The sequence below is a fragment of a genome, unplaced genomic scaffold (genome assembly GCF_019419815.1).
Source record: "Pyrus x bretschneideri cultivar Hongxiangsu unplaced genomic scaffold, Pyrus_bretschneideri_v1 Contig7, whole genome shotgun sequence".
Taxonomy (NCBI): Eukaryota; Viridiplantae; Streptophyta; class Magnoliopsida; order Rosales; family Rosaceae; genus Pyrus; species Pyrus x bretschneideri.
This window is the reverse complement of record NW_025999809.1, coordinates 8,965,244-8,993,064: the sequence shown is the minus strand read 5'-3', so window position 1 is coordinate 8,993,064 and position 27,821 is coordinate 8,965,244. Positions and strand designations below refer to the sequence as shown.

The 27,821-nt window shown below is 39.6% G+C and overlaps 1 protein-coding gene and 2 pseudogenes across 1 annotated transcript; all 3 read right to left on the bottom strand.

Moving 5' to 3' along the window:
• Nucleotides 1–1,498: 1,498 nt before the first annotated feature.
• LOC103958100 lies at nt 1,499–22,291 on the bottom strand (annotated as a pseudogene).
• LOC125472375 lies at nt 5,367–27,684 on the bottom strand (annotated as a pseudogene).
• On the bottom strand, nt 6,845–9,528 carry LOC125472377 (isocitrate dehydrogenase [NADP]-like). The gene is made up of 10 exons (XM_048573711.1): nt 9,220–9,528; nt 8,624–8,667; nt 8,437–8,546; nt 8,056–8,093; nt 7,841–7,919; nt 7,697–7,749; nt 7,520–7,621; nt 7,284–7,375; nt 7,073–7,176; nt 6,845–6,917 (listed from the first exon to the last, which is right to left on the bottom strand). Exons 1-10 carry the CDS (start codon nt 9,269–9,271, stop codon nt 6,845–6,847), a joined length of 747 nt encoding a protein of 248 aa, XP_048429668.1. The 5' UTR covers nt 9,272–9,528.
• Nucleotides 27,685–27,821: the final 137 nt, after the last annotated feature.

Sequence of the window (27,821 nt, the reverse complement as noted above, 5' to 3'; positions counted from 1 at the left end):
ACGTTCCAAGCAATTTAAACTTATAAAGAAATACGACTTTTGAGTCCCACATAGGATAAACCCTGGTTGCCACAACTAAGGAATTGCATTAAATTTGAGTATTGCCGAACCTGGTAGCATAACTTTATAACTAAGTAGGGCATTAAAGTAATTGATGGGTGATGGAATCTTGGTCAAGTGAGGCTTATGGTGTTTGAAATCTGTTCACCACTCTTGTGAAGTCACTTTAAGCACACCCTAAGCCCCTCAGGTTAATAGGGGCATTCCCCCTTACGAGCGGGGTAGCAAACAAACAAACACACAATGCAAACACAGTTTGAATCGACTGAGACCCCCCGATGGGGTAGCGCAGATGAAAGCTACCAAACCTCGGCGTGCTGTTTTGCCGGACTCCTCATCCTACAATCACCTTTTTTTGCTTGTTGAATCTTCTTCAATCATGACATGGAGTCGAAGGGTGTAAAAACAAATTGTGTGATTGTTGGTTTAATTCTTCAGTGTATGTGTAAGATGGGCATGCCTTCTGAAGCGGTGGATCAGTTTACAGAATATAAGAACTTGGGTATCTATCTTGACGAGGTTTCGTAGAATTTCTTGAAGAGATGAAGTGTAAGCATATGGTTTTAGATATTATGCATTACACAACATTGAGCTCCTATTAAGCATGTTCTAAGCTACTCAGGTTAGTGACACTTCATTCATTATGAGTAGATAGCAAACAAGCACAACTATGAATCGATTGGTTGGGCCCATGGACCATGTTCCACGGATGAAAAATATCTTACCTAGCTTGCTGTTTGGCCAAACTCCCGTATCCGCCACCTGATTAGTGTCTTTTTTAACATTAGTCACAGTAAAGTAAAGTTAACGTATGTATATACATATATGTGTTTTTAATTCATCAACTCTTTTTTATTGTTTTTATTTTTTATATACAAGCGAGAGTAAGGAGATGGTGAAATCACACCTTGAACTTCGGGTGCAACGGAAATTCTCTTAAACTTGAGTCACAAATCACTTCCTATGAAATTCAAACCATCAGCTCGTCCCAACAAAATTGATGTATGTTTCATTTTATCTTTTCTTATATTATGTGAATCAAATCTAGATGAGATTCAAACTCAGAATGTCCTCCCGAGAAAATCGGAGGATTGGTACCATTAATCAAAATGGTTGTTGATGATTGATGTACTTTCAAGGTTTAATTAAATATAAGAGGCTTGTAACTCAGTTGTTTAGGAATATTTCTACTTGTAATCAAGGCACCTAATAAGTTTTTTAATCTGACTTTAAATGTTTTAATCTTAATTTTAACATCATTCCTATAAAAAACCACTATTTGGTGTGTGAGGTCCCATGAAGCATGCCCCAACCCATCGACTTGGGCAGCAAGTGCAAACAGCTTCTTGTTTTGGTCTCAAATAAAGAACAGAAGATGACAATGAGACCTAGTGATCCTAGATCAAACATGAAACTTTTATCGCACGGAAACAATATCTAAGGAATTTAAACTTTTAAAGAAATACGACTTTTGAGTCCCACATCGGGTAAACCCTGGTTGCCACAGCTGTTTATAAGGAATTGCATTAAACTTCAGTATCGCCGAACCTGGTAGCACAGGTTTGTAACTAAGCAGGGCATTAAAACGATTGATGGGTGATGGAATCTTGGTCAAGCGAGGCCATGGCGTTTGAAATCTGTTCACAACTCTTGTGAAGTCACTTTAAGCACGCCCTAAGCCCCTTGGGTTAGTAGGGGCACCCCACCCTTACGAGCGGGGTAGCAAAACAAACAAACACACAATTCAAACACAGTTTGAATCCGACTGAGACCCCCCCGATGGGGTTAGCGCAGATGAAAACTTCCTAACCTCGGCGTGCTGCTTTGCCGGACTCCTTATCCTACAATCACCTTTTTTTGCTTGTTGAATCTTCTTCAATCAATTGTTACACGATCATTGCAACTGCAAACCTCTCAATTTCCCAAAACAACGATAAAGTTTGTTACGACAAACAAGTCCCCCATCGCCCATCGGAGACAAACTTATTTGCTCAAGTGTTTGTAAGGTAGTCCGGGCCTGGTAACGTGGACTTTTAACCAAACGGAGATTACAACTTTGTCTCTGCTAGACAATCTAACTCTCAACTCATCAGCCACGGCGTCAATGAATTCTTCGGTATTCAGATACTGAGACCTAGTTACCCTACACGAAGCATGAAACTTTCTTTCATACAGAAACAGAAAACGCATCTGAAAGTTGCCAACAAAATACGACTCTTGACAACACTTACTTAGGCCCATGGATGAGGAGTGCAAGATCCTTGGTCATCTTCCCAGATTCGACAGTTCATACGCAAGATGCTTCAAGTTTCTCTGTAAAATCTAAGAGTCTGGCATTGCCATCTAACTTTTCCCTGATACGATAACACAGGTTTACTCAAACTCTCATCTGATGTTTCAAACAATTTCTAAACGTAGACACAAAATCCAAAGACTGACTTTCAATCACCAGACTACAGACTAAGCTAATACCTGTGTGCAAGACCTCGTGACCATGCAAAGATCGAAGCTATGCTGTTTGTGCTTGTTTCGCCTCCTTTCTGGTGGACCCGGTAATGGCGGGTTACTGTACCATGGGCTGCTTCAGCTTCGATGGTCTTTCCATCTGGGCACACCTGGAACCAAATCCATGTTTTCATACATCCAAACTCATAACTGTACCCCAACAAGCATAGTGAAATATTAGACAGAATTGATTACCAGTATAAATGTCATCAGCCCCAGAGATGCAAAACCTGTATCAAAGTTCATTGAAAGGTAACCAAACATTAGCAAACACATTCGCTAGGACAATCAAGGAAATAGCATTCGCTTCTAACAAACGCAGCACCACATGTTAAAAAGAGAAATAGTTGAATACTAACTCAAAGACTTTAACAAAAGTAAATTCAGACCTTGGGCTAAGAAGCCACTTTGCACATCCCCATCATAATTTTTGCACGCCCAAACATAACCTCCTTCACTTTTGAGAGCATAAGCAACCATGTTGTCAATAAGACGATGCTAATACCTTCAAATCAGAGTACTAATTATTTGAAAACCACCGGACCTACACAAACTAATCAGCTTGGATGACAAGTTATCTCACCAAATCCCTGCAATATCTTGATCTCCAATGAGCTTCATAAACTTCCTGGAAGATGTCCTTGAACCTTCATTACATGCAAGAGTAAGAAAATGGCAATAAAAATCCTGTAGTGAAACGTTACATCAAAGTCACACCGACTCATAAAGTACAATGGGTAATTATGAAAAGAAAAGACTGCACGGTGAAAGATGAAAGACAACCGGATAGCATCATACCTTCCATCATATTTCTTCAGAATAGTATTTTTAGTGCTAAGATAAAGTGGCCACTTTTTCTGGTAGTCAGTGTTCATTGAAGCCTCAGCAAAAGCACGGATAGACTGCTCTCACAATTTAAGCAGAATAAAAAAAAGCCGTTAAATCATTTACAGAGGTAACCGGTTTACCAGAACTTTTTATTTCTGCTTAAACAGAAAATTTGAACCTCGTCCGTGTTATACATGGACAATGCTATGCCTCCACCACCAGTAAATTTGTAAACCTCCCAATCTGTCTTTTTGTTGGACCCATCAGGTACTGCAAAGCAATTGGTAAGATAATAACGTACCTATATGGTGTGTGTGTGTGTGTGTGTGTGTGTGTGTGTGTGTAAGAAAAGTGCACCAGATTAACTTCTATACAAGCACTTTAAACAGTCAGAAGTCAAACTCAGAAATCTTGAAGCTCTCTACAGAATTACCAAAAATCAATTTAAGTTTTCCAGGCCCTTCTCTGATTGCATCAGTTGCTTCGTACTGATCACCAAAAGCATGTCTCACAATACATATTGGCATTGTCCAACCTGAAATGAACACTAACTTATAGTTCTTTTGACAATGATACAAGGGCACATCAGATTAAGTCTCAAATATCTAGCGTCGGCTTGTAACTAAGTATGATATTAAAGTGATTGACATGTGGTGGAGCCTTGGCAAAGTGGGTATATGATGTTTGAAATCTGCTCACCACCAGTTAGTGTGTGAGATCACATTAAGCACGTCCTAAGCTACTTAGGTTAGTGACATTCTATTCATTATGAGTAGATAGCAAACAAACACAACTATGAATCGATTGGTTGGGCCCATGGCCCATGTTTCGTAGATGAAAAATACCTTACCTCGCTTGCTGTTCGGTCAAACTCCCCTCTCCGCCGCCCGATTAGTGTCTTTTTTAACCTTAGTCATAATAGAGTAAAGATTAACGTATGTATATACATATGTGTTATTTTTTTATATATACAAGTGAGAGTAAGGAGATGGTGAAATCAAACCTTGAACTTCGGGTGCAACGGAAATTCTCTTAAACTTGAGTCACAAATCACGTCCTATGAAATTCAAACCATCTGCTCGTCCCAACAAAATTGATGTATGTTTCATTTTATCTCTTGTTATATTATGTGAATCAAATCTAGATGAGATTCAAACTCAGAATCTCCTACTAACAAAATAGGAGGATTGGTACCCTTAATCAAAATGGTTGTTGGTGATTGATGTACTTTCAAGGTTTAATTAAATATAAGAAGCTTGTAACTCAACTGTTTAGAAATATTTCTGCTTATAATCAAGGCACCTAATAAGTTTTTTAATCTGATGTTAAATGTTTTAATCTTAATTCTAACACCATTCCTTAAAAAAACCACTATTTGGTGTGTGAGGTCCCATGAAGCATGCCCTAACCCATCGACTTGGGCAGCAAGTGCAAACCGTTTTTTGTTTTGGTCTCAAGTAAAGACCAGAAGATGACAATGAGACCTAGTGATCCTAGATGAAACATGAAACTTCTATTGCACGGAAACAATATCCAAGCAATTTAAACTTTCAAATAAATACGACTTTTGAGTCCCACATCGAGTAAATCCTAGTTGCCACAACTGTTTATAAGGAATTGCATTAAACTTCATTATCGCCGAACCTGGTAGCGCAGGTTTGTAACTAAGTAGGGCATTAAAGCGATTGATAGGTGATGGAATCTTGGTCAAACGAGGCCATGGTGTTTGAAATCTGTTCACCACTCTTGTGAAGTCACTTTAAGCACGCCCTAAGTCCCTCGGGTTAGTAGGGGCACCCCACCCCTACGAGTGGGGTAGCAAACAAACAAACACACAATGCAAACACAGTTTGAATCGACTGAGACTGAGATCCCCCCGAGGGGTTAGCACAGATGAAAACTAACCAACCTCGGCGTGCTGCTTTGCCGGACTCCTCATCCTACAATCACCTTTTTTTGCTTGTTGAATCTTCTTCAGTCAACTGTTACACATTGCAACTGCAAACCTCTCAATTTCCCAAAACAACGATAAAGTTTGTTGCGACAAACAAGAGTCCCCCATCGGAGACAAACTTATTTGCTCAAGTGTTTGTAAGGTAGTACGCTGAGACTAATTATTTCCGGGCCTGGTAATTTGTACTTGTAACCAAAACCGAGATTACAACTTTGCTCTGCTAGACAATCTAACTCTCAACTCATCAGCCACGGCGTCAATAAATTCTTCGGTATTCAGATACTGAGACCTAGTCACCCTACACGAAGCAGAAACTTTTTATCATACAGAAACAGAAAACGCATCCGAAAGTTACCAACAAAATACGACTCTTGACAACACTTACTTAGGCCCATGGATGAGGAGTGCAAGATCCTTGGTCATCTTCCCAGATTCGACGGTTCCTACACAAGATGCTTCAAGTTTCTCTGTAAAATCTAAGAGTCTGGCATTGCCATCTAACTTTCCCTTGAAACGATAACACAGGTTTACTCAAACTATTATCTAATGTTTCAAACAACTTCTAAACAGAACCAAATTCCAAATACTGACTTTCAACCACCAGACTACATACTGAGCTAGTACCTGAGTGCAAGACCTCGTGACCATGCAAAGATCGAAGCTATGCTGTTTGTGCTTGTTTCGCCTCCTTTCTGGTGGACCCGGTAATGGTGGGTTACTGTACCATGGGCTGCTTCAGCTTCGATGGTCTTTCCATCTGGGCACACCTGGAACCAAATCCAAGTTTTCATGCATCCAAACTCATAACTGTACCCCCAACAAGCATAGCGAAATATTAGACAAAATTGATTACCAGTATAAATGTCATCAGCCCCAGTGATCCAAAACCTGTATCAAAGTTTATTGAAAGGTAACCAAACATTAGCAAACACATTCGCTAGGACAGTCAAGGAAATAGCATTTGCTTCCAACAAAAGCAGCACCACACGTTAAAAAGAGAAATAGTTGAATACTAACTCACAGACTAACAAAAGTAAATACAGACCTCGGGCTATATTCGTTCGTAGAGCTATTTACTCAATCGCAGACATTTCTGGAACACTTCTAACAGAGGGACAGATAGTCAATTTTGAAAGAACTTAATGTCATCAAGAAAGCAATAAATATTTTTTGGTTTTAACCCTACGACTAGAAGAAATAGGAAAGGATTTCGGATCAATCTATATTGATTGACTGCCTCCATTATGTTGTTGCTAGCAAATACCACTATTTTTGATTTTGGATCTTCCAAATCATTCCCGCAGGAGGTCCGGACCCATTTTCACTTTGCACATCCCCATCTTAATTTTTGCATGCCCAAACATAACCTCCTTCACTTTTGAGAGCATAAGCAACCATGTCGTCAATAAGACGATGCTCATACCTTCAAATCAGACTTCTAATTAGTTGAAAATCACCGGACCTACACAAACTAATCAGCTTGGATGACAAGTTATCTCACCAAATCCCTGCAGCTTCATATCTTGATCTCCAATGGGCTTCATAAGCTTCCTGGAAGATGTCCTTGAATCTTCATTAAATTCAAGAGTAAGAAAATGGCAATAAAAAAATCCTGTAGTGAAACGTTACATCATAAACTCATACCGACTCATAATGAAACATGGGTAATTATGAACAGAAAAGATTGCACGGTGAAAGATGCAAGGCAACAGGATAACATCATACCTTCCATCATATTTCTTCAGAATAGTATTTTTAGTGCTAAGATAAGGTGGCCACTTTTTCTGGTACGCAGTGTCCATGGAAGCCTCAGTAAAAGCACGGATAGACTGCTCTCACAATTTAAGGATAATAAAAAATAGCTGTCAGCAAATCATTTACAGATGTAATTAGTTTACCAGAAATTTTTATTTTTGCTTGAACGGAAAATTTGAACCTCGTCCGTGTTATACATGAACAAAGCTATGCCTCCAGCGCCAGTAAAACTGTAAACCTCCCACTCTGTCTTCTCATTGGGCCCATCAGGTACTGCAAAGCAATTGATAAGATAATAATGTACCTATATGGTGTGTGTGTGTGTGTGTAAGAAAAGCACACCAGATTAACTTCTATACAAGTACTTTAAACAGTCAAAAGTCAAACTCAGAAATCTTGAAGCTCCTACTGAATTACCAAAAACCAATTTAAGTTTTCCAGGTCCTTCTATGATTGCATCAGTTGCTTGGTACTGATCACCAAAAGCATGTCTCCCAATACATATTGGCATTATCCAACCTGAAATGAACACTAACTTATAGTTCTTTTGACAATGATACAAAGGCAAATTTAGATGACAAACTTGTAGCAAACCTGGAACAAGACGGGGAACATTTCTGCAGAATAGGTTCTCTAAAAACAGTACCGACAGACACCAAAATGCATTGGCTACTTACAATCGGTCAAACAAAGAATACACAATGGTAAATACTAGATATTGAGGGAGTATTCAATTGACCATTTAAAATGTTCCGTATGGTCCCATTTGGACTCCTCCACATCTGTTTCAAGTTGAACTCCTTCACACGAGTTTCATCTATAAACATCCAAATAAATGATCCAGATCATCACAATAGTACGTTGGCCAAATCATGTCCATGAAAAAGGGCCAAGTAGTCCATTTATTAAGGAGAAATGCACATTGTCTCTAAATTTATGAATCTGTATAATACCTGGAGTTATAGTTGCACACTTTATTGCTACATTGTACCTACGATAACAAGCAAAAAAAGGAAGCAAATTTATACAACAAAAATAAAGGAGCATCAACAGGTGATAAAGTAATTTTCATGAAAAAATTAGTTTCAATAAAGATGCTAATTGTTTTAATAGAATATGACAAATTGTGCCTAGCACGAACAATTTGACTTGTCATTCCGTTCAAAAGTATATGACAAACTCATGTCGAGCCCATTTAAACATGCCAAACTCGTGCCAGTAAAAAAGGAAAAAGAAAGCAGCAACAACTAAAATGAAGGGAAGAAAAACAGTAAGTTCATGAAGGGTAGTTGAGTATAGCAAAGCAACTGTGAAGGGAGAATGATAGGGCACACTTAAGAGTAGCTTCGGTACTTTCAATTGTGACTCTATCATTGGTGGCATCGCGATTAAGAATCCCAAGGTCGAAGTACTTGATATCCAACTCCAGGAAGGGAAAAATAAGCTGTGGAACACGAAAACAAGTTGCAGATTCATCAACAACTCTATGAAATCACAGGGAACACATGATAACAAAATTACCTTGTCTTTTATCCATGTCCAGAACACCCCAGTCATTTCATCTCCTGCATCACGGAAAATAATGCATCATAGCTTAAACATAGATAACAAAAAGTTGAATAAATCAGAATCAGTACAGCTCCAAGCCTCCGGCAAAGATATATACATCTCAATTCAGATGTTGCATTGCATCTATGTCCTTACCCTCTAATAAGATAATTTGCACGCAATTCGGCTCAAACGAACGAAAAAGAAGTTTAATCATTTAAATCTATGAGCTCAGAAACATCATAGTAGTGGACTGGTGGGTAAGGCAAGAAAGCCCACAAATTGACCAAAATCCTGTAATTCTAAGATCATCTACTTTTATGGTGCATGATAGTTGGGGTGTCCTTAAAACATGGATTGAAGGGCATGCTCTGATCAATGGGATCATCCAAAAACACCACTTTGATCATTTGTATAATGTCTATCCATCCATATTTTCCAGATTAATTCAAGCATTCAAAAAAGCAGAGAAACATGCTATTTTTGAGCAGCTTAAACAAGAGTTCGCAACAAAACAATGGCGGAAAATAGAAATCAGAGAATCAGATGGGAGTGGAGAGAAATCGTACCGTCCATTTCGACAATTGGGTTGGTCACCTTTTTCTTATCGAACGCCTCCATTTCTCCCCTGACACCAAAACAGGTCAAAGTTTCGTGCTTTTTGCTTCGAAAGCTTTCGGCTTTGGCGAGAGAAAACAGAATCAGCGAAGAAAAGTGAATATTTGTTGTTTACTTAATGAAATTGAAAGGTCGGAGGCTGAAATGGGAACTTAGAAATGAGAGTGCGTGATGACAAAAACGTTGTATTTCTCGTTCAGATTGAAAGTAGTGAGGTCTCAGAAGAGCGTGTCAAGAATTGCTCACTCACTGTCATTCATTTGGATTAACTAGAGGAAGAGATCCTCTCCGGATCTCTCCCACAAAACCATCTAGTCCACTCATTTAGGTCTTTGAAATTTGATCAATCAGCTAAAATTATTATAACTTTTAAGGAGCATGTTTGTACCATTGGATCAAATTTTAAGAATCCGGATAAATGGACTTGATGGTTTTGGTGAGAAAGATCCGGAGAGGATCTCTTCCTATTAACGAGGAGCAACACTAACATTTTTACTATTTTATTTATCTATTTTTTAATAAAAGAACTTTTTGTTTACACGGGCGTTTCTTTTGAAATATTTTATTTTCTATCCAACTAATTTTACATATTTCATCAAACCTACTATACTCAATCCTGTTTTCCAATCTCTTGCTAACGCATCATGAGAGTTCGAAGTTGAGACGTCTTTTAACACAAAGAAGAGAAGTATTAATATAGCTAGATATTTTTGTTTTTGGTCAAACTAAATTACTTCCATTAATTAGAAAGACTAGTACAAGAAGGCAACCCATTACCTAAATACAAGCCCAGCAACAAATAAGAAAATACAGTAGATAGGCGTAGACCCAAAGTGGCCAGCTGAACAACAACAAAAAAACCCTCAAACTGAAATGGAAACCAGCAGCCACTAGATGTCCCTCCATTGCAAGACCACCACCATCATCAAGAGGACGAACCAACAAAACAATTGGATCAACGGAAAAAGTGCTGAAATTAAAAAAACTTTTTGAGTGGGAGGATGGGGGAAGGATGAAGGAAAGAAGGGGGAAGAGGGAAGATGCAAAGAGTAGAGATGGATGGAAAGAAAAGATGGGGAAAGAGGGAAGCTACAGGGGGTGGAGAAGGAAGAGGAAGAGGGAAGAAAGGCTAGAAAGAGGTGGGAGTCGGGTTGCCGCCAACCCCAAGTCAGAGTAAGGAGCGGCGACTAGGAGGGTTTCTTTTTTCTTTAAGGCAGAGGGAAATAAAGGTTTTAGAGAGAGAGGTTTTTTCTGTCACTAGATTAATAGCTAGTTAGTATACCTTTTTGTGCCCTGAGCTGTGTTATGTATAGTCATGGACAAAGCGTCTAGGGTGCTCTAGAGTACCATACTCCAGGTGTTTTAACTATTCGATCTTGATTTTTATACTTTTAAATAAAGATTTAACAATTAAAACATTTGGAGTACCATGTAATCTAGAGCAATCAAGAAAGTCCTTAGTCATGCATGGTGGGTCTCCTTAGTATTTCTCGTTGTGCCGGGGTGGCCTCTTGGTTGTCGTTAGAATTTTTCATCATACCTCATCAATGTGAATAGTTGTCTCATGTTGGAAAGTGTATAAGTTATGCAACGACTTATGTGGAGTTGTGATACCCTCTTATTGTCAATTAATTTTAAAGTGGAACTTTAATTTCATGGTATTAGAGTCTCGCGTATTTTTATTTTTTTGTTTTTAGTATTTTATATTTTGAATATTCACTTTGGGTTTCAGAATAAACCCACTTTGCAGTCCCAAAGGCCTGCTCAAGTAGGCATCTTTACCAAGTGCAAGGAGATGCCTAAACAAGTCAAGGGTAGAGAATATTATACAAGACAGTACTGCTATCTCCCCATACAAATTCTAAACAAGTTTACTATGACAGCATACAATATCCAGGAGTTGTATCATTAACACAATCTACTTTTCAATTCAGCCTGAGGAGTTCCATAATCAGCACGAAATTCCGAAGCAACGGAACAAGTATTAGTCCTACTTTGAACAATTTGACAGTATGTTACACCAGACCAGATACAAATCATATACAATGTAGTACACATCGACAAATCCTTAAACAGAAATCGATGCATATACACGCGAAAGAATGACACACAAAACTTTAGATGCAATTTCCATCCCTATATATGTGTTGTTATTTCCCCTTGCCTAGAAAGAAATCAATAGTATTCTGCTAACAAATGTTTTCTCTGTGAAACCCTCAACATGTAATGATAAGTATATATCTCATCGGGTTGCAACGTTTTGCTCTTTGTACAATGTAGTTTTCCTCCCGAGAATGTAAAATATCATCCTAAAGGAGTGCTAGAAGTACTCAAAATCTACATAAGATGAATCATTACTACCGTTCTTCTTATCACTTCCCACATCTGTCATCTTTTTGTCTGCAGAGTTCGCCTCCTTGCTGGCATATTGTGAAAAGTTTACCGGTTCAGGAACATGGGGAGGCGTAGCACATCTCACCAGAGCCCATTTCACTCCCTCGAAAAATGGGTGTTGCTTTATTTCTGTGGCACCCCTTTTGTACGCAATTCGTTTATGTGGTTCTTTCACCAAGAGTCCTCGTATGAGATTACGCACCACAACGCTTACTTGTAGTGTTTCTGGGAATTTCAGAGGCTGGCCTACAACGTTGAAGAGCGTGGGACGACTTCCTTGACCTTTGAAGGGGGTTGTCCCATGTAAGAGCTCGTATAAGAAGATACCAAATGTCCACCAGTCCACTGCACTTCCATGGCCCTCTCCGCGAATAATCTCTGGGGCTAGATATTCGTGTGTTCCAACAAATGACATGGAACGCACATTTGTAGGCTCTGCCATCAGTTCAGGGAGGGATCCATTAGTCGAAAGGCCAAAATCTGATTTGGAATTCCGGTTTTTCTTGGTAGGTAAAATGCGTGGAAAGAAATTGGAAGGCTGCATACAACCATGCACAGCAAGGCCATCGTCTAAAATGCCCCCGCCACCACCACCACCACCGGCAGCACCACCATTGCTTACATGGGCAGATGAAGACTTGGCTATTGTAGGATTGACAGAACAACGGAGTGAGAGATCGAAGTCTGAGAGCATAATATGACCCTCGTCTCTTACTAGAACATTTGCTGGTTTCCTCTTTTTTATCGTAAAATATTTAGAATGGAAACGTGAGAGTTGAACACTAGCCATGAGTGCGGCAGTAGGTGTTCTTACCACCAGACCCATTTTAACAAAGTTCAGTAAACCTCTTTATGGGGTTTAAATTATTGCCGTACTGTACTACCAGCGTATACTCAATATAAATGAATCGTAGATATTTTATTTGATCTGTAGAAAGAGGTATGTAGGCTAAAAATTATATTTGTTATTGATACATGAATGTGGAAAAATGGAAGAGAATGCAAATGGAAGAGAATGCTTATGGAAGAGAATGCTTATGTTTTCTTTTTTTTTCTCTACAAGATTACAAGGATATATATACATGATACAAATGTGTAGGTAGGACAAGGTAGGACGGCTAGTAGACAAGCTAGGACGGCTAGTGACAAGATAGGACGGCTAGAAGACAAGCTAGGACGGCTTGACGGCTGTAGGACGGCTTATTCTTCCAATAATAATATTATATACAATTACACAAGGATTCCAACCATATTCCTTATTTGTCTAACACTCCCCCTCAAGTTGGAGAGTGGATGTCAAGAACTCCCAACTTGCGTAACATACCCGAAAACTTTTCTTTCCCAAGAGGTTTGGTAAACAAGTCTGCCAACTGTTGTGTCGTACCCACATGCTTGGTCTCTATTGTGCCATCTACAATCTTATCTCGTATAAAGTGACAATCCATCTTAATGTGACGAGTTCGTTCATGAAAAACAGGATTGGCAGCTATATGTAACGCTGCTTGATTATCACAAAATAAAATGGAAGGACCATCCAAAGGAATGTTCAAATCCTTCAACAAAAAACGAAGCCAAACTATCTCGCAACAAGCACCTGCCATGACCCTATATTCCGCCTCTGCTGAAGAGAGCGAAACGGTTTTCTGTCGTTTCGGCCGCCAAGAAATCAAAGAACCGCCCAAGAATACACAATACCCAGTAGTCGAACGGCGAGTGATAGGGCAACCTGCCCAATCAGAATCACAAAACGCAGTTAACTTGGTCTGGTTGTCAGAACGAAATAATAAACCTTGACCTGGAGTAGCCTTCAAATAACGAACAATACGAAGCGCAGCATCCATATGAGATATCCTTGGCTCGTGCATAAAACGGCTTAGAACATGCACAGAATATGTGATATCCGGCCGAGTGATAGTGAGATATATTAACCGACCTACTAATCGTCGATACTTTTCAGGATCCTTGAGAAGTTCTCCTTTATCAGATAATTTTGTGTCATCCATAGGAAAAGCAATGGGTCGTGCTCCCAAAAAACCATAGTCCTTGAGAATCTCTAATGCATACTTGCGTTGAGAAATATAAATCCCTTGTTTGGAACGAGAAACCTCAATACCCAAAAAATATTTTAAATCACCAAGGTCTTTTATCCGAAAATGATCACGGAGAAAAGACTTCAGAGAATTAATGGCACTAGCATCATTGCCTGTAATCACAATATCATCCACATAAATGAGCAAAGCTGTGAAAGAAATACCAGACTTTTTAGTGAACAATGAATAGTCAGCTTTGGATTGTTGAAAACCGGCAGAAATGATGGCACTAGTGAATTTGGCAAACCATTGGCGAGAAGCCTGCTTAAGACCATAAAGTGACTTGTGAAGGCGACACACAAGATTCTCCCCCTGTCGCCGAAGACCAGGAGGAGGAGACATATAGATTTCTTCATGTAAGTCACCATGTAAGAAAGCATTATTAACATCAAGCTGATGAAGAGACCAAGACTGACTAGCAGCAAGAGTAAGAAGACAACGCACCGTAATCATCTTAGCAGTAGAAGAAAAAGTGTCATGATAATCAATACCTTCAGCCTGAGTGAAGCCTTTAGCAACCAAACGAGCTTTGTAGCGGTCAATAGAGCCGTCAGAATTGTGCTTGAGTTTGTACACCCACTTACAACCAATGGGAATTTTGCCAGGGGGCAAGGAAGTTAAAGTCCAAGTACCATTAGCATGTAAAGCTTGAAGCTCCTCAGTCATAACACGTTGCCAATTGGGGTCAGTGGCAGCCTCGGCAAAGGAGGAAGGCTCCACAGTCTGACTGACAGAGTTAATGTAAGAAAAATGCCGGGGAGAGTAACGGTGATAAGAGAGAAAATTACAAAATGGATATCGCGTACCTTGTGTAGAACCGGGTTACGAAGTCGAAGATGGGTGGGATGGCAGAATCACCTGCGAGCAAACGTAGTCTTTTAAATAGGATGGAGGTTTATGGGCACGGGAAGAGGTGCGGGGAAGGGGAGGATTGGTAGGTAGTGGGGGGGTAAGGATGTCCGTGGGTAAAAGGGTGAAAGGTAAGGAAGTAGCGGGGTGGGGGGGGGGGAAGGAAGGGATGCTGAGAGGGCAGGGGCATGAGGAGGAACGGGTAATGGGGCAGTAAGGGAATCTGTGGGAGGCGTGGAAGGGGAGGAAGGTGGAGGAGGGTGAGGCGTCGGGGCAGGAAGGGGTGGGTTATATGTAAAGTCCAGAGGGGGTGGGATGGGTAGGGTAGGCGAAGAGGATGGGATAGGAGGGTGAGAAACGGCATAAGGGAAAGTACCTTCGTGAAAGATGACGTCTCGACTAGTGAAAATGCGGTGATTGTCGAGATCGTAAAGGGTATAGGCCTTTTGTCCATGAGGATAACCGAGAAAAATGCAACGATGAGCCCGAGGGGAAAATTTGGTGGTGGGAGTGACAGAGGTGGCATATGCCAGACAACCAAAGACGCGGAAGTGGTCATAAGATGGGGTTTTCGAAAAGAGAACCTCAAATGGGGATTTATGATGGAGAAGACGGGTAGGGAGACGATTGATGAGATAAGTAGCGGTAAGCACACATTCCCCCCAAAACTTGATAGGAAGATGGGATTGAAAACGAAGGGCGCGAGCGGTTTCAAGAAGATGACGATGTTTTCTTTCAACAACGCCATTTTGTTGGGGGGTATAAACACAAGAAGTTTGTAAAAGCACCCCATGATCAGAGAAAAAACTACGAAGAGATAAAAATTCACCACCATTGTCAGTACGAATGCATTGGATGGTAGTGCGGAATTGGGTAGTGACATAAGCAAAAAAATCCTTAATTAATTGTTGAGTGTCGGATTTATGTTTCATGAGGAAGACCCACGTAAAGCGAGAAAAATCATCCACAATGGATAAGAAATAATTAGCACCAGAAAGAGAAGATTGACGATTCGGGCCCCAAATATCACAATGAATTAAAGCAAAAGGGAAAGTTGATGAAATTGAACTCAAAGGAAAAGGTTGACGAGTTTGTTTTGCCAACGGACAAACATCACAAATATGACTAGAATCAAAAGTGCAATTAAGAGAGCTAGATGCTAAAGCTTGCAAACGAGTGGAGGAGGGGTGACCAAGACGCCTATGCTAGAGGGAGGAGGGGATGGTAATGATGTTGCAGAAAGGTTGATGGGTGGGGAGAGAAGAGGTAAGGGCCACAAGGTAATACAGATCGCCACGTCGCTTACCCACACCAATCATCGCCTTCGAAACCAAGTCCTGCAAAACACACCAAGAAGGAAAGAAGGTTATGGAACACGATAATCCATCTGTAAGTTTACCAACCGATAAAAGGTCCACTCGGAAATTAGGGACACATAAAACATCCTTCAAAGTAACTGAGGAATTTAAAGGAAGAGTGCCGGTAAAAGTAATGGGAGCGGAAGCACCACTAGGCAAAGAAACAGGCAGCAAATGTGAAGGAGAACGATTAACCAAACATGAAGCGGAAGAAGTAATATGATCCGTAGCACCACTGTCAAGAATCCATTGACCATGACGAGAGGTGACAGGTAACAAACCTTGGGCAAAATCAGTAGTGAGCACGGCATTGGCCTGAGGAGGGGTGGTGGTGTCACGTAGAGCAGCTAGAACACGGAAGTGCTGCTCGGCAGAGAGGTCAAGCATGGCAAGCTGCAAGTCATGCAAAGTGGGCTGGGTCCTGTGCACTTGGTGGGTCGCTGGAGTAGAAGAGGAGGCGGGGGCCTGGGTGCCTTGCACGTGATGGGCCTGGGTGAAATTATGGGGCCGGGAAGCAGAAAACCGTGGCTGCTGGGGAGGACTGGAAGGTGCATGGCTACGGGAAGAACTGGAAGCAGTGGCACGGCGCGGTGGTCGCCACGGTTGGCCATGGAGGGGATGGCCAACGAGATAGCCATGAAGTTTATGGCAGGTGTCTCGGGTATGATAATCAAAATTGCAGTAGGTGCAGTAGAGGGGAGGACGAGCAGAGGAGGGACGGGACGGGCCACGAACAGCCATGGGAACGGCAGAGAAAGCTGCCGAAAAAAAAAAAACTAGGGCTAGGGTTATAAACCTGCTCTGTATACCATGTAGAAAAAGGTATGTAGGCTAAAAATTATATTTGTTATTGATACATGAATGTGGAAAAATGGAAGAGAATGCAAATGGAAGAGAATGCTTATGGAAGAGAATGCAAATGGAAGAGAATGCTTATGTTTTCTTTTTTTTTCTCTACAAGATTACAAGGATATATATACATGATACAAATGTGTAGGTAGGACAAGGTAGGACGGCTAGTAGACAAGCTAGGACGGCTAGGAGACAAGCTAGGACGGCTAGTGACAAGCTAGGACGGCTAGTGACAAGCTAGGACGGCTAGGAGACAAGCTAGGACGGCTTGACGGCTGTAGGACGGCTTATTCTTCCAATAATAATATTATATACAATTACACAAGGATTCCAACCATATTCCTTATTTGTCTAACATGATCCTTATAGGGATTTTCCTTTTGCTTTCTGTTCATTGCAGTACCTAACTCGCTGTTTCTGGTCTGTATATTTTTTTTAAGACATAAAGAAAGAATAGTCGGAAAAAATCTGCATAAGCTATAGAGAGCAAATCTCAGGATGGATGAAGAGCCAAAACAGTGGAGAAAGTTGCTACTGTGACTATGGAAACCTGAAAGAAGATGATGGCAATGCCAAGCTGCCTTCACATTCAAATTTTGTGGTTTAGTACAATAGTAAAGATTGTCGTGTATGTATACATGTGTTAATTTATCAGTCGGACTGTTCATGAGATTTAAATTCATGACCTCCTCGGACAATATCGAAGACTGTACTACTAATCCAAGTGGGTCATTGACTCATTGGCGATTGATGTATGTATTTTTTTTTGTGATGTATGTGTTTTTCTTATGCGAAAATGGATGTATGTTTGATGTTTAAGCAAATTCGAAACCGATAAAGAAAAATTACCTAAGAAATATAAATCTTGTTAATTGTGTTCCCCGATGCAAGGTTAGTGCCAAATAATAAAACAGAGTGGTTAATGATGCAACATTTAAAGTGAAGGGTATTTTACCCCCGGAAACATCATTGTAATGAATAAAATGTTGGAGTCCCACGTCGGATTAAGTCTCAAATATCTATTATTGGTTTGCAAGTAAGTAGGATATTAAAGTGATTGACGTGTGGTGGAGCCTTGGCAAAGTGGGTATATGATGTTTGAAATCTGCTCACCACCAGTTAGTGTATGAGATCACATTAAGCACTTCTTAGCTAGTTAGGTTAGTGACACTTCATTCATTATGAGTAGATAGCAAACAAGCACAACTATGAATCGATTGGTTGGGCCCATGGCTCATGTTCCACAGATGAAAAATACCTTACCTAGCTTGCTGTGTGGCCAAACTCCCTTGTCTGCTACCCGATTATTGTCTTTTTTAACCTTAGTCATAGTAGAGTAAAGATTAACGTATGTATATACATATGTGTTTTTAATTCATCAATTTTTTTTTTTTTTATACAAGCGAGAGTAAAAGATGGTGAAATCAAACCTTGAACTTTGGGTGCAAAGGAAATTCTCTTAACAATGCTTGAGTCACAAATCACTTCCTATGAAATTCAAACAATCAGCTCATCCCAACAAAATTGATGTATGTTTCTTTTTATCTTTTCTTTTATTATGTTAATCAAATCTAGATGAGATTCAAACTTAGAACCTCCTCCTAAAAAAAATTGGAAGATTGGTACCATTAATCAAAATGGTCGTTGGTGATTGATGTACTTTGAAGGTTTATTAAATATGAGAGGTTTGTAACTCAATTGTTTAAGAATATTTCTGCTTGTAATCAAGGCACCTAATATGTTTTTTAATCTGATGTTAAATTCTTTAATCTTAATTTTAAGATCATTTCTATAAAAAATCAATATTTAGTGTGTGAGGTCCCATGAAGCATGCCTTAACCCATCGACTTGGGCACCCCGCCCATGATAAAGCGGGTAGCAAATGCAAACCGTTTCTTGTTTGGTCTCAACTAAAGAACGGAAGATGCTGAGACAATGAGACCTAGTGATCCTAGATGAAACATGAAACCTTTATCGCACGTTCCAAGCAATTGAAACTTATAAAGAAATACGACTTTTGAGTCCCACATAGGATAAACCCTGGTTGCCACAACTAAGGAATTGCATTAAATTTGAGTATTGCCGAGCTTGGTAGCATAACTTTATAACTAAGTAGGGCATTAAAGTAATTGATGGGTGATGGAATCTTGGTCAAGTGAGGCTTATGGTGTTTGAAATCTGTTCACCATTCTTGTGAAGTCACTTTAAGCACACCCTAAGCCCCTCAGGTTAGTAGGGGCATCCCACCCTTACGAGCGGGGTAGCAAACAAACAAACACACAATGCAAACACAGTTTGAATCGACTGAGACCCCCCGATGGGGTAGCGCAGATGAAAGCTTGCCGGACTCCTCATCCTACAATCACCTTTTTTTTGCTTGTTGAATCTTCTTCAATCATGACATGGAGTCGAAGGGTGTAAAAACAAATTGTGTGATTGTTAGTTTAATTCTTATGTGTAAGATGGGCATGCCTTCTGAAGCGGTGGATCAGTTTACAGAATATAAGAACTTGGGTATCTATCTTGACGAGGTTTCGTAGAATTTCTTGAAGAGATGAAGTGTAACCATATGGTTTTAGATATTATGCATTACACAACATTGAACTCATATTAAGCATGTTCTAAGCTACTCAGGTTAGTGACACTTCATTCATTATGAGTAGATAGCAAACAAGCACAACTATGAATCGATTGGTTGGGCCCATGGACCATGTTCCACAGATGAAAAATATCTTACCTAGCTTGCTGTTTGGCCAAACTCCCGTATCCGCCACCTGATTAGTGTCTTTTTTAACATTAGTCACAGTAAAGTAAAGTTAACGTATGTATATACATATATGTGTTTTTAATTCATCAACTCTTTTTTATCGTTTTTATTTTTTATATACAAGCAAAAGTAAGGAGATGGTGAAATCACACCTTGAACTTCGGGTGCAACGGAAATTCTCTTAAACTTGAGTCACAAATCCCTTCCTATGAAATTCAAACCATCAGCTCGTCCCAACAAAATTGATGTATGTTTCATTTTATCTTTTCTTATATTATGTGAATCAAATCTAGATGAGATTCAAACTCAGAATCTCCTCCTAAGAAAATCGGAGGATTGGTACCATTAATCAAAATGGTTGTTGATGATTGATGTACTTTCAAGGTTTAATTAAATATAAGAGGCTTGTAACTCAATTGTTTAGGAATATTTCTGCTTGTAATCAAGGCACCTAATAAGTTTTTTAATCTGACTTTAAATGTTTTAATCTTAATTTTAACATCATTCCTAAAAAAAACCAATATTTGGTGTGTGAGGTCCCATGAAGCATGCCCCAACCCATCGACTTGGGCAGCAAGTGCAAACAGCTTCTTGTTTTGGTCTCAAATAAAGAACAGAAGATGACAATGAGACCTAGTGATCCTAGATCAAACATGAAACTTTTATCGCACGGAAACAATATCTAAGGAATTTAAACTTTTAAAGAAATACGACTTTTGAGTCCCACATCGGGTAAACCCTGGTTGCCACAGCTGTTTATAAGGAATTGCATTAAACTTCAGTATCGCCGAACCTGGTCGCGCAGGTTTGTAACTAAGCAGGGCATTAAAACGATTGATGGGTGATGAAATCTTGGTCAAGAGAGGCCATGGTGTTTGAAATCTGTTCACAACTCTTGTGAAGTCACTTTAAGCACGTCCTAAGCCCCTTGGGTTAGTAGGGGCACCCCACCCTTACGAGTGGGGTAGCAAAACAAACAAACACACAATGCAAACACAGTTTGAATCCGACTGAGACCCCCCCGATGGGGTAGCGCAGATGAAAACTTCCTAACCTCGGCGTGCTGCTTTGCCGGACTCCTTATCCTACAATCACCTTTTTTTGCTCATTGCAACTGCAAACCTCTCAATTTCCCAAAACAACGATAAAGTTTGTTACGACAAACAAGTCCCCCATCGCCCATCGGAGACAAACTTATTTGCTCAAGTGTTTGTAAGGTAGTAAACTGAGACTAGTTATTTCCGGGCCTGGTAACGTGGACTTTTAACCAAACGGAGATTACAACTTTGTCTCTGCTAGACAATCTAACTCTCAACTCATCAGCCACGGCGTCAATGAATTCTTCGGTATTCAGATACTGAGACCTAGTTACCCTACACGAAGCATGAAACTTTCTTTCATACAGAAACAGAAAACGCATCTGAAAGTTGCCAACAAAATACGACTCTTGACAACACTTACTTAGGCCCATGGATGAGGAGTGCAAGATCCTTGGTCATCTTCCCAGATTCGACAGTTCATACGCAAGATGCTTCAAGTTTCTCTGTAAAATCTAAGAGTCTGGCATTGCCATCTAACTTTTCCCTGATACGGTAACACAGGTTTACTCAAACTCTTATCTGATGTTTCAAACAATTTCTAAACGTAGACACAAAATCCAAAGACTGACTTTCAATCACCAGACTACAGACTGAGCTAATACCTGTGTGCAAGACCTCGTGACCATGCAAAGATCGAAGCTATGCTGTTTGTGCTTGTTTCGCCTCCTTTCTGGTGGACCCGGTAATGGCGGGTTACTGTACCATGGGCTGCTTCAGCTTCGATGGTCTTTCCATCTGGGCACACCTGGAACCAAATCCATGTTTTCATACATCCAAACTCATAACTGTACCCCAACAAGCATAGTGAAATATTAGACAGAATTGATTACCAGTATAAATGTCATCAGCCCCAGAGATGGAAAACCTGTATCAAAGTTCATTGAAAGGTAACCAAACATTAGCAAACACATTCGCTTGGACAATCAAGGAAATAGCATTCGCTTCCAACAAACGCAGCACCACATGTTAAAAAGAGAAATAGTTGAATACTAACTCAAAGACTTTAACAAAAGTAAATACAGACCTTGGGCTAAGAAGCCACTTTGCACATCCCCATCATAATTTTTGCATGCCCAAACCTAACCTCCTTCACTTTTGAGAGCATAAGCAACCATGTTGTCAATAAGACGATGCTAATACCTTCAAATCAGAGTACTAATTATTTGAAAACCACCGGACCTACACAAACTAATCAGCTTGGATGACAAGTTATCTCACCAAATCCCTGCAATATCTTGATCTCCAATGAGCTTCATAAACTTCCTGGAAGATGTCCTTGAACCTTCATTACATGCAAGAGTAAGAAAATGGCAATAAAAATCCTGTAGTGAAACGTTACATCAAAGTCACACCGACTCATAAAGTACCATGGGTAATTATGAAAAGAAAAGACTGCACGGTGAAAGATGAAAGACAACCGGATAGCATCATACCTTCCATCATATTTCTTCAGAATAGTATTTTTAGTGCTAAGATAAAGTGGCCACTTTTTCTGGTAGTCAGTGTTCATGGAAGCCCCAGCAAAAGCACGGATGGACTGCTCTCATAATTTAAGCAGAATTAAAAAAAGCTGTTAAATCATTTACAGAGGTAACCAGTTTACCAGAACTTTTTATGTCTGCTTAAACGGAAAATTTGAACCTCGTCCGTGTTATACATGGACAATGCTATGCCTCCAGCACCAGTAAATTTGTAAACCTCCCACTCTGTCTTCTCGTTGGGCCAATCAGGTACTGCAAAGCAATTGGTAAGATAATAACGTACCTATATGGTGTGTGTGTGTAAGAAAAGTGCACCAGATTAACTTCTATACAAGCACTTTAAACAGTCAGAAGTCAAACTCAGAAATCTTGAAGCTCTCTACTGAATTACCAAAAATCAATTTAAGTTTTCCAGGTCCTTCTATGATTGCATCAGTTGCTTCGTAATGATCACCAAAAGCATGTCTCCCAATACATATTGGCATTGTCCAACCTGAAATGAACACTAACTTACAGTTCTTTTGACAATGATACAAGGGCACATCAGATTAAGTCTCAAATATCTAGCGTCGGCTTGTAACTAAGCATGATATTAAAGTGATTGACATGTGGTGGAGCCTTGGCAAAGTGGGTATATGATGTATGAAATCTGCTCACCACCAGTTAGTGTGTGAGATCACATTAAGCACGTCCTAAGCTACTTAGGTTAGTGACATTCTATTCATTATGAGTAGATAGCAAACTAGCACAACTATGAATCGATTGGTTGGGCCCATGGCCCATGTTTCATAGATGAAAAATACCTTACCTAGCTTGCTGTTCAGTCAAACTCCCCTCTCCACCGCCCGGTTAGTGTCTTTTTTAACCTTAGTCATAATAGAGTAAAGATTAACATATGTATATACATATGTGTGTTTTTAATTCATCAACTTTTTATTTTTATTTTTTTTTATATACAAGTGAGAGTAAGGAGATGGTGAAATCAAACCTTGAACTAAGGGTGCAACGAAAATTCTCTTAAACTTGAGTCACAAATCACTTCCTATGAAATTCAAACCATCTGCTCGTCCCAACAAAATTGATGTATGTTTCATTTTTTCTCTTGTTATATTATGTGAATCAAATCTAGATGAGATTCAAACTCAGAATCTCCTACTAACAAAATAGGAGGATTGGTACCCTTAATCAAAATGGTCGTTGGTTATTGATGTACTTTCAAGGTTTAATTAAATATAAAAGGCTTGTAACTCAGCTGTTTAGAAATATTTCTGCTTATAATCAAGGCACCTAATAAGTTTTTTAATCTGATGTTAAATGTTTTAATCTTAATTCTAACACCATTCCTTAAAAAAACCACTATTTGGTGTGTGAGGTCCCATGAAGCATGCCCTAACCCATCGACTTGGGCAGCAAGTGCAAACCGTTTTTTGTTTTGGTCTCAAGTAAAGACCAGAAGATGACAATGAGACCTAGTGATCCTAGATGAAACATGAAACTTCTATTGCACGGAAACAATATCCAAGCAATTTAAACTTTCAAATAAATACGACTTTTGAGTCCCACATCGGGTAAATCCTGGTTGCCACAACTGTTTATAAGGAATTGCATTAAACTTCATTATCGCCGAGCCTGGTAGTGCAGGTTTGTAACTAAGCAGGGCATTAAAGCGATTGATAGGTGATGGAATCTTGGTCAAGCGAGGCCATGGTGTTTGAAATCTGTTCACCACTCTTGTGAAGTCACTTTAAGCATGCCCTAAGTCCCTCGGGTTAGTAGGGGCACCCCACCCCTACAAGTGGGGTAGCAAACAAACAAACACACAATGCAAACACAGTTTGAATCGACTGAGACCCCCAGATGGGGTAGCGCAGATGAAAACTAACCAACCTCGGTGTGCTGCTTTGCCGTACTCCTCATCCTACAATCACCTTTTTTTGCTTGTTGAACTTATTTGCTCAAGTGTTTGTAAGGTAGTACGCTGAGACTAATTATTTCCGGGCCTGGTAATTTGTACTTGTAACCAAAACCGAGATTACAACTTTGCTCTGCTAGACAATCTAACTCTCAACTCATCAGCCACGGCGTCAATAAATTCTTCGGTATTCAGATACTGAGACCTAGTCACCCTACACGAAGCATGAAACTTTTTATCATACAGAAACATAAAACGCATCTGAAAGTTACCAACAAAATACGACTCTTGACAACACTTACTTAGGCTCATGGATAAGGAGTGCAAGATCCTTGGTCATCTTCCCAGATTCGACGGTTCCTACGTAACATGCTTCAAGTTTCTCCGTAAATCTAAGTGTCTGGCATTGCCATCTAACTTTGCTCTGATACGATAACACAGGTTTACTCAAACTATTATCTAATGTTTCAAACAATTTCTAAACAGAAGCAAATTCCAAATACTGACTTTCAACCACCAAACTACATACTGAGCTAGTACCTGTGTGCAAGACCTCGTGACCATGCTAAGATCGAAGCTATGCTGTTTGTGCTTGTTTCGCCTCCTTTCTGGTGGATCCGGTAATTGTGGGTTACTGTGCCATGGGCTGCTTCAGCTTCGATGGTCTTTCCATCTCGGCACACCTGGAACCAAATCCAAGTTTTCATGCATCCAAACTCAAAACTGTACCCCAACAAGCATAGCGAAATATTAGACAAAATTGATTACCAGTATAAATGTCATCAGCCCCAGAGATCCAAAACCTGTATCAAAGTTTATTGAAAGGTAACCAAACATTAGCAAACACATTCGCTAGGACAGTCAAGGAAATAGCATTTGCTTCCAACAAACGCAGCACCACACGTTAAAAAGAGAAATAGTTGAATACTAACTCACAGACTAACAAAAGTAAATACAGACCATGGGCTAAGAAGTCACTTTGCACATCCCCATCATAATTTTTGCATGCCCAAACATAACCTCCTTCACTTTTGAGAGCATAAGCAACCATGTTGTCAATAAGACGATGCTCATACCTTCAAATCAGAGTACTAATTAGTTGAAAATCACCGGACCTACACAAACTAATCAGCTTGGATGACAAGTTATCTCACCAAATCCCTGCAGCTTCATATCTTGATCTCCAATGAGCTTCATAAGCTTCCTGGAAGCTGTCCTTCAACCTTCATTAAATTCAAGGGTAAGAAAATGGCAATAAAAATCCTGTAGTGAAACATTACATCATAGTCACACTGACTCATAATGTACCATGGGTAATTATGAAAAGAAAAGACTGCACGGTGAAAGATGAAAGACAACAGTATAACATCATATTTCTTCAGAATAGTATTTTTAGCGCTAAGACAAAGTGGCCACTTTTTCTGGTTTGCAGTGTTCATGGAAGCCTCAGCAAAAGCACAGATAGACTGCTCTCACAATTTAAGCAGAATAAAAATAGTTGTTAAACCATTTACAGAGGTAACCAGTTTACCAGAACATTTTATTTCTGCTTAAACGGAAAATTTGAACCTCTTCCATCTTATACATGGACAATGCTATGCCTCCAGCAGCAGTAAATTTGTAAACCTCCCACTCTGTCTGTTCATAGGCCCATCAGGTACTGCAAAGCAATTGGTAAGATAATAACGTAACTATATGGTGTGTGTGTGTGTGTGTAAGAAAAGCGCACCAGATTAACTTCTATACAAGCACTTTAAACAGTCAGAAGTCAAACTCAGAATTACCAAAACCCAATTTAAGTTTTCCAGGTCCTTCTATGATTGCATCAGTTGCTCAGTACTGATCACCAAAAGCATGTCTCCCAATACATATTGGCATTGTCCAACCTGAAATGTCCACTAACTTATAGTTCTTTTGACAATGATACAAAGGAAAATTTAGATGACAAACTTGTAGCAAACCTGGAACAAGACGGGGAACATTTCTGCAGAATAGGTTCTCTAAAAACAGTACTGACAGAGCACCAAAATGCATTGGCTACTTACAATCGGTCAAACAAAGAATATACAATGGTAAATACTAAATATTGAGGGAGTATTCAATTGACCATTTTAAATGTTCCGTATGGTCCCATTTGGACTCCTCCACGCCTGTTTCAAGTTGAACTCCTTCACACGAGCGTCATCTATAAATATCCAAATAAATGATCCAGATCATCACAAAAGTACGTTGGCCAAATCATGTCCATGAAAAAGGGCCAAGTAGTCCATTTATTAAGGAGAAATGCACATTGTCTCTAAATTTAAGAATCTGTATAATACCTGGAGTTATAGTTGCACACTTTATTGCTACATTGTACCTACGATAACAAGCAAAAACAGGAAGCAAATTTATACAACAAAAATAAAGGAGCATCAACAGGTGATAAAGTAATTTTCATGAAAAAATTAGTTTCAAGAAAGATGATAATTGTTTCAATAGAATATGACAAATTGTGCCTAGCACGAACAATTTGACTTGTCATTCCGTTCAAAAGTATATGACAAACTCATGTCGAGCCCATTTAAACATGCCAAACTCGTGCCAGTAAAAAAGGAAAAAGAAAGCAGCAACAACTGAAATGAAGGGTAGAAAAACAGTAATGTTCATGAAGGGTAGTTGAGTATAGCAAAGCAACTGTGAAAGGAGAATGATAGGGCACACTTAAGAGTAGCTTCGGTACTTTCAATTGTGACTCTATCATTGGTGGCATCGCAATTAAGAATCCCAAGGTCGAAGTACTTGATGTCCAACTCCAGGAAGGGAAAAATAAGCTGTGGAACACGAAAACAAGTTGCAGATTCATCAACAACTCTATGAAATCACAGGGAACACATGATAACAAAATTACCTTGTCTTTTATCCATGTCCAGAACACCCGAGTCATTTCATCTCCTGCATCACGGAAAATAATGCATCATAGCTTAAACATAGATAACAAAAAGTTGAATAAATCAGTATCAGTACAGCTCCAAGCCTCCGGCACAGATATATACATCTCAATTCAGATGTTGCATTGCATCCATGTCCTTACCTTCTAATAAGATAATTTGCACGCAACTCGGCTCAAACGAACAAAAAAGAAGTTTAATCATTTAAATCTATGAGCTCAGAAACATCATATTAGTGGACTAGTGGGTAAGGCAAGAAAGCCCACAAATTGACCAAAATCCTGTAATTCTAAGATCATCTACTTTTATGGAGCATGATAGTTGGGGTGTCCTTAAAACATGGATTGAAGGTCATGCTCTGATCAATGGGATCATCCAAAAACACCACTTTGATCATTTGTATAATGTCTATCCATCCATATTTTCCAGATTAATTCAAGCATTCAAAAAAGCAGAGAAACAAGAGTTCGCAACAAAACAATGGCGGAAAATAGAAATCAGAGAATCAGATGGGAGTGGAGAGAAATCGTACCGTCCATTTCGACAATTGGGTTGGTCACCTTTATCTTATCGAACGCCTCCATTTCTCCCCTGACACCAAAACAGGTCAAAGTTTCGTGCTTTTTGCTTCGAAAAATTTCGGCTTTGGCGAGAGAAAATAGAATCAGCGAAGAAAAGTGAATATTTGTTGTTTACTTAATGAAATTGAAAGGTCGGAGGCTGAAATGGGAACTTAGAAATGAGAGTGCGTGATGACAAAAACGTTGTATTTCTCGTTCAGATTGAAAGTAGTGAGGTCTCAGAAGAGCGTGTCAAGAAT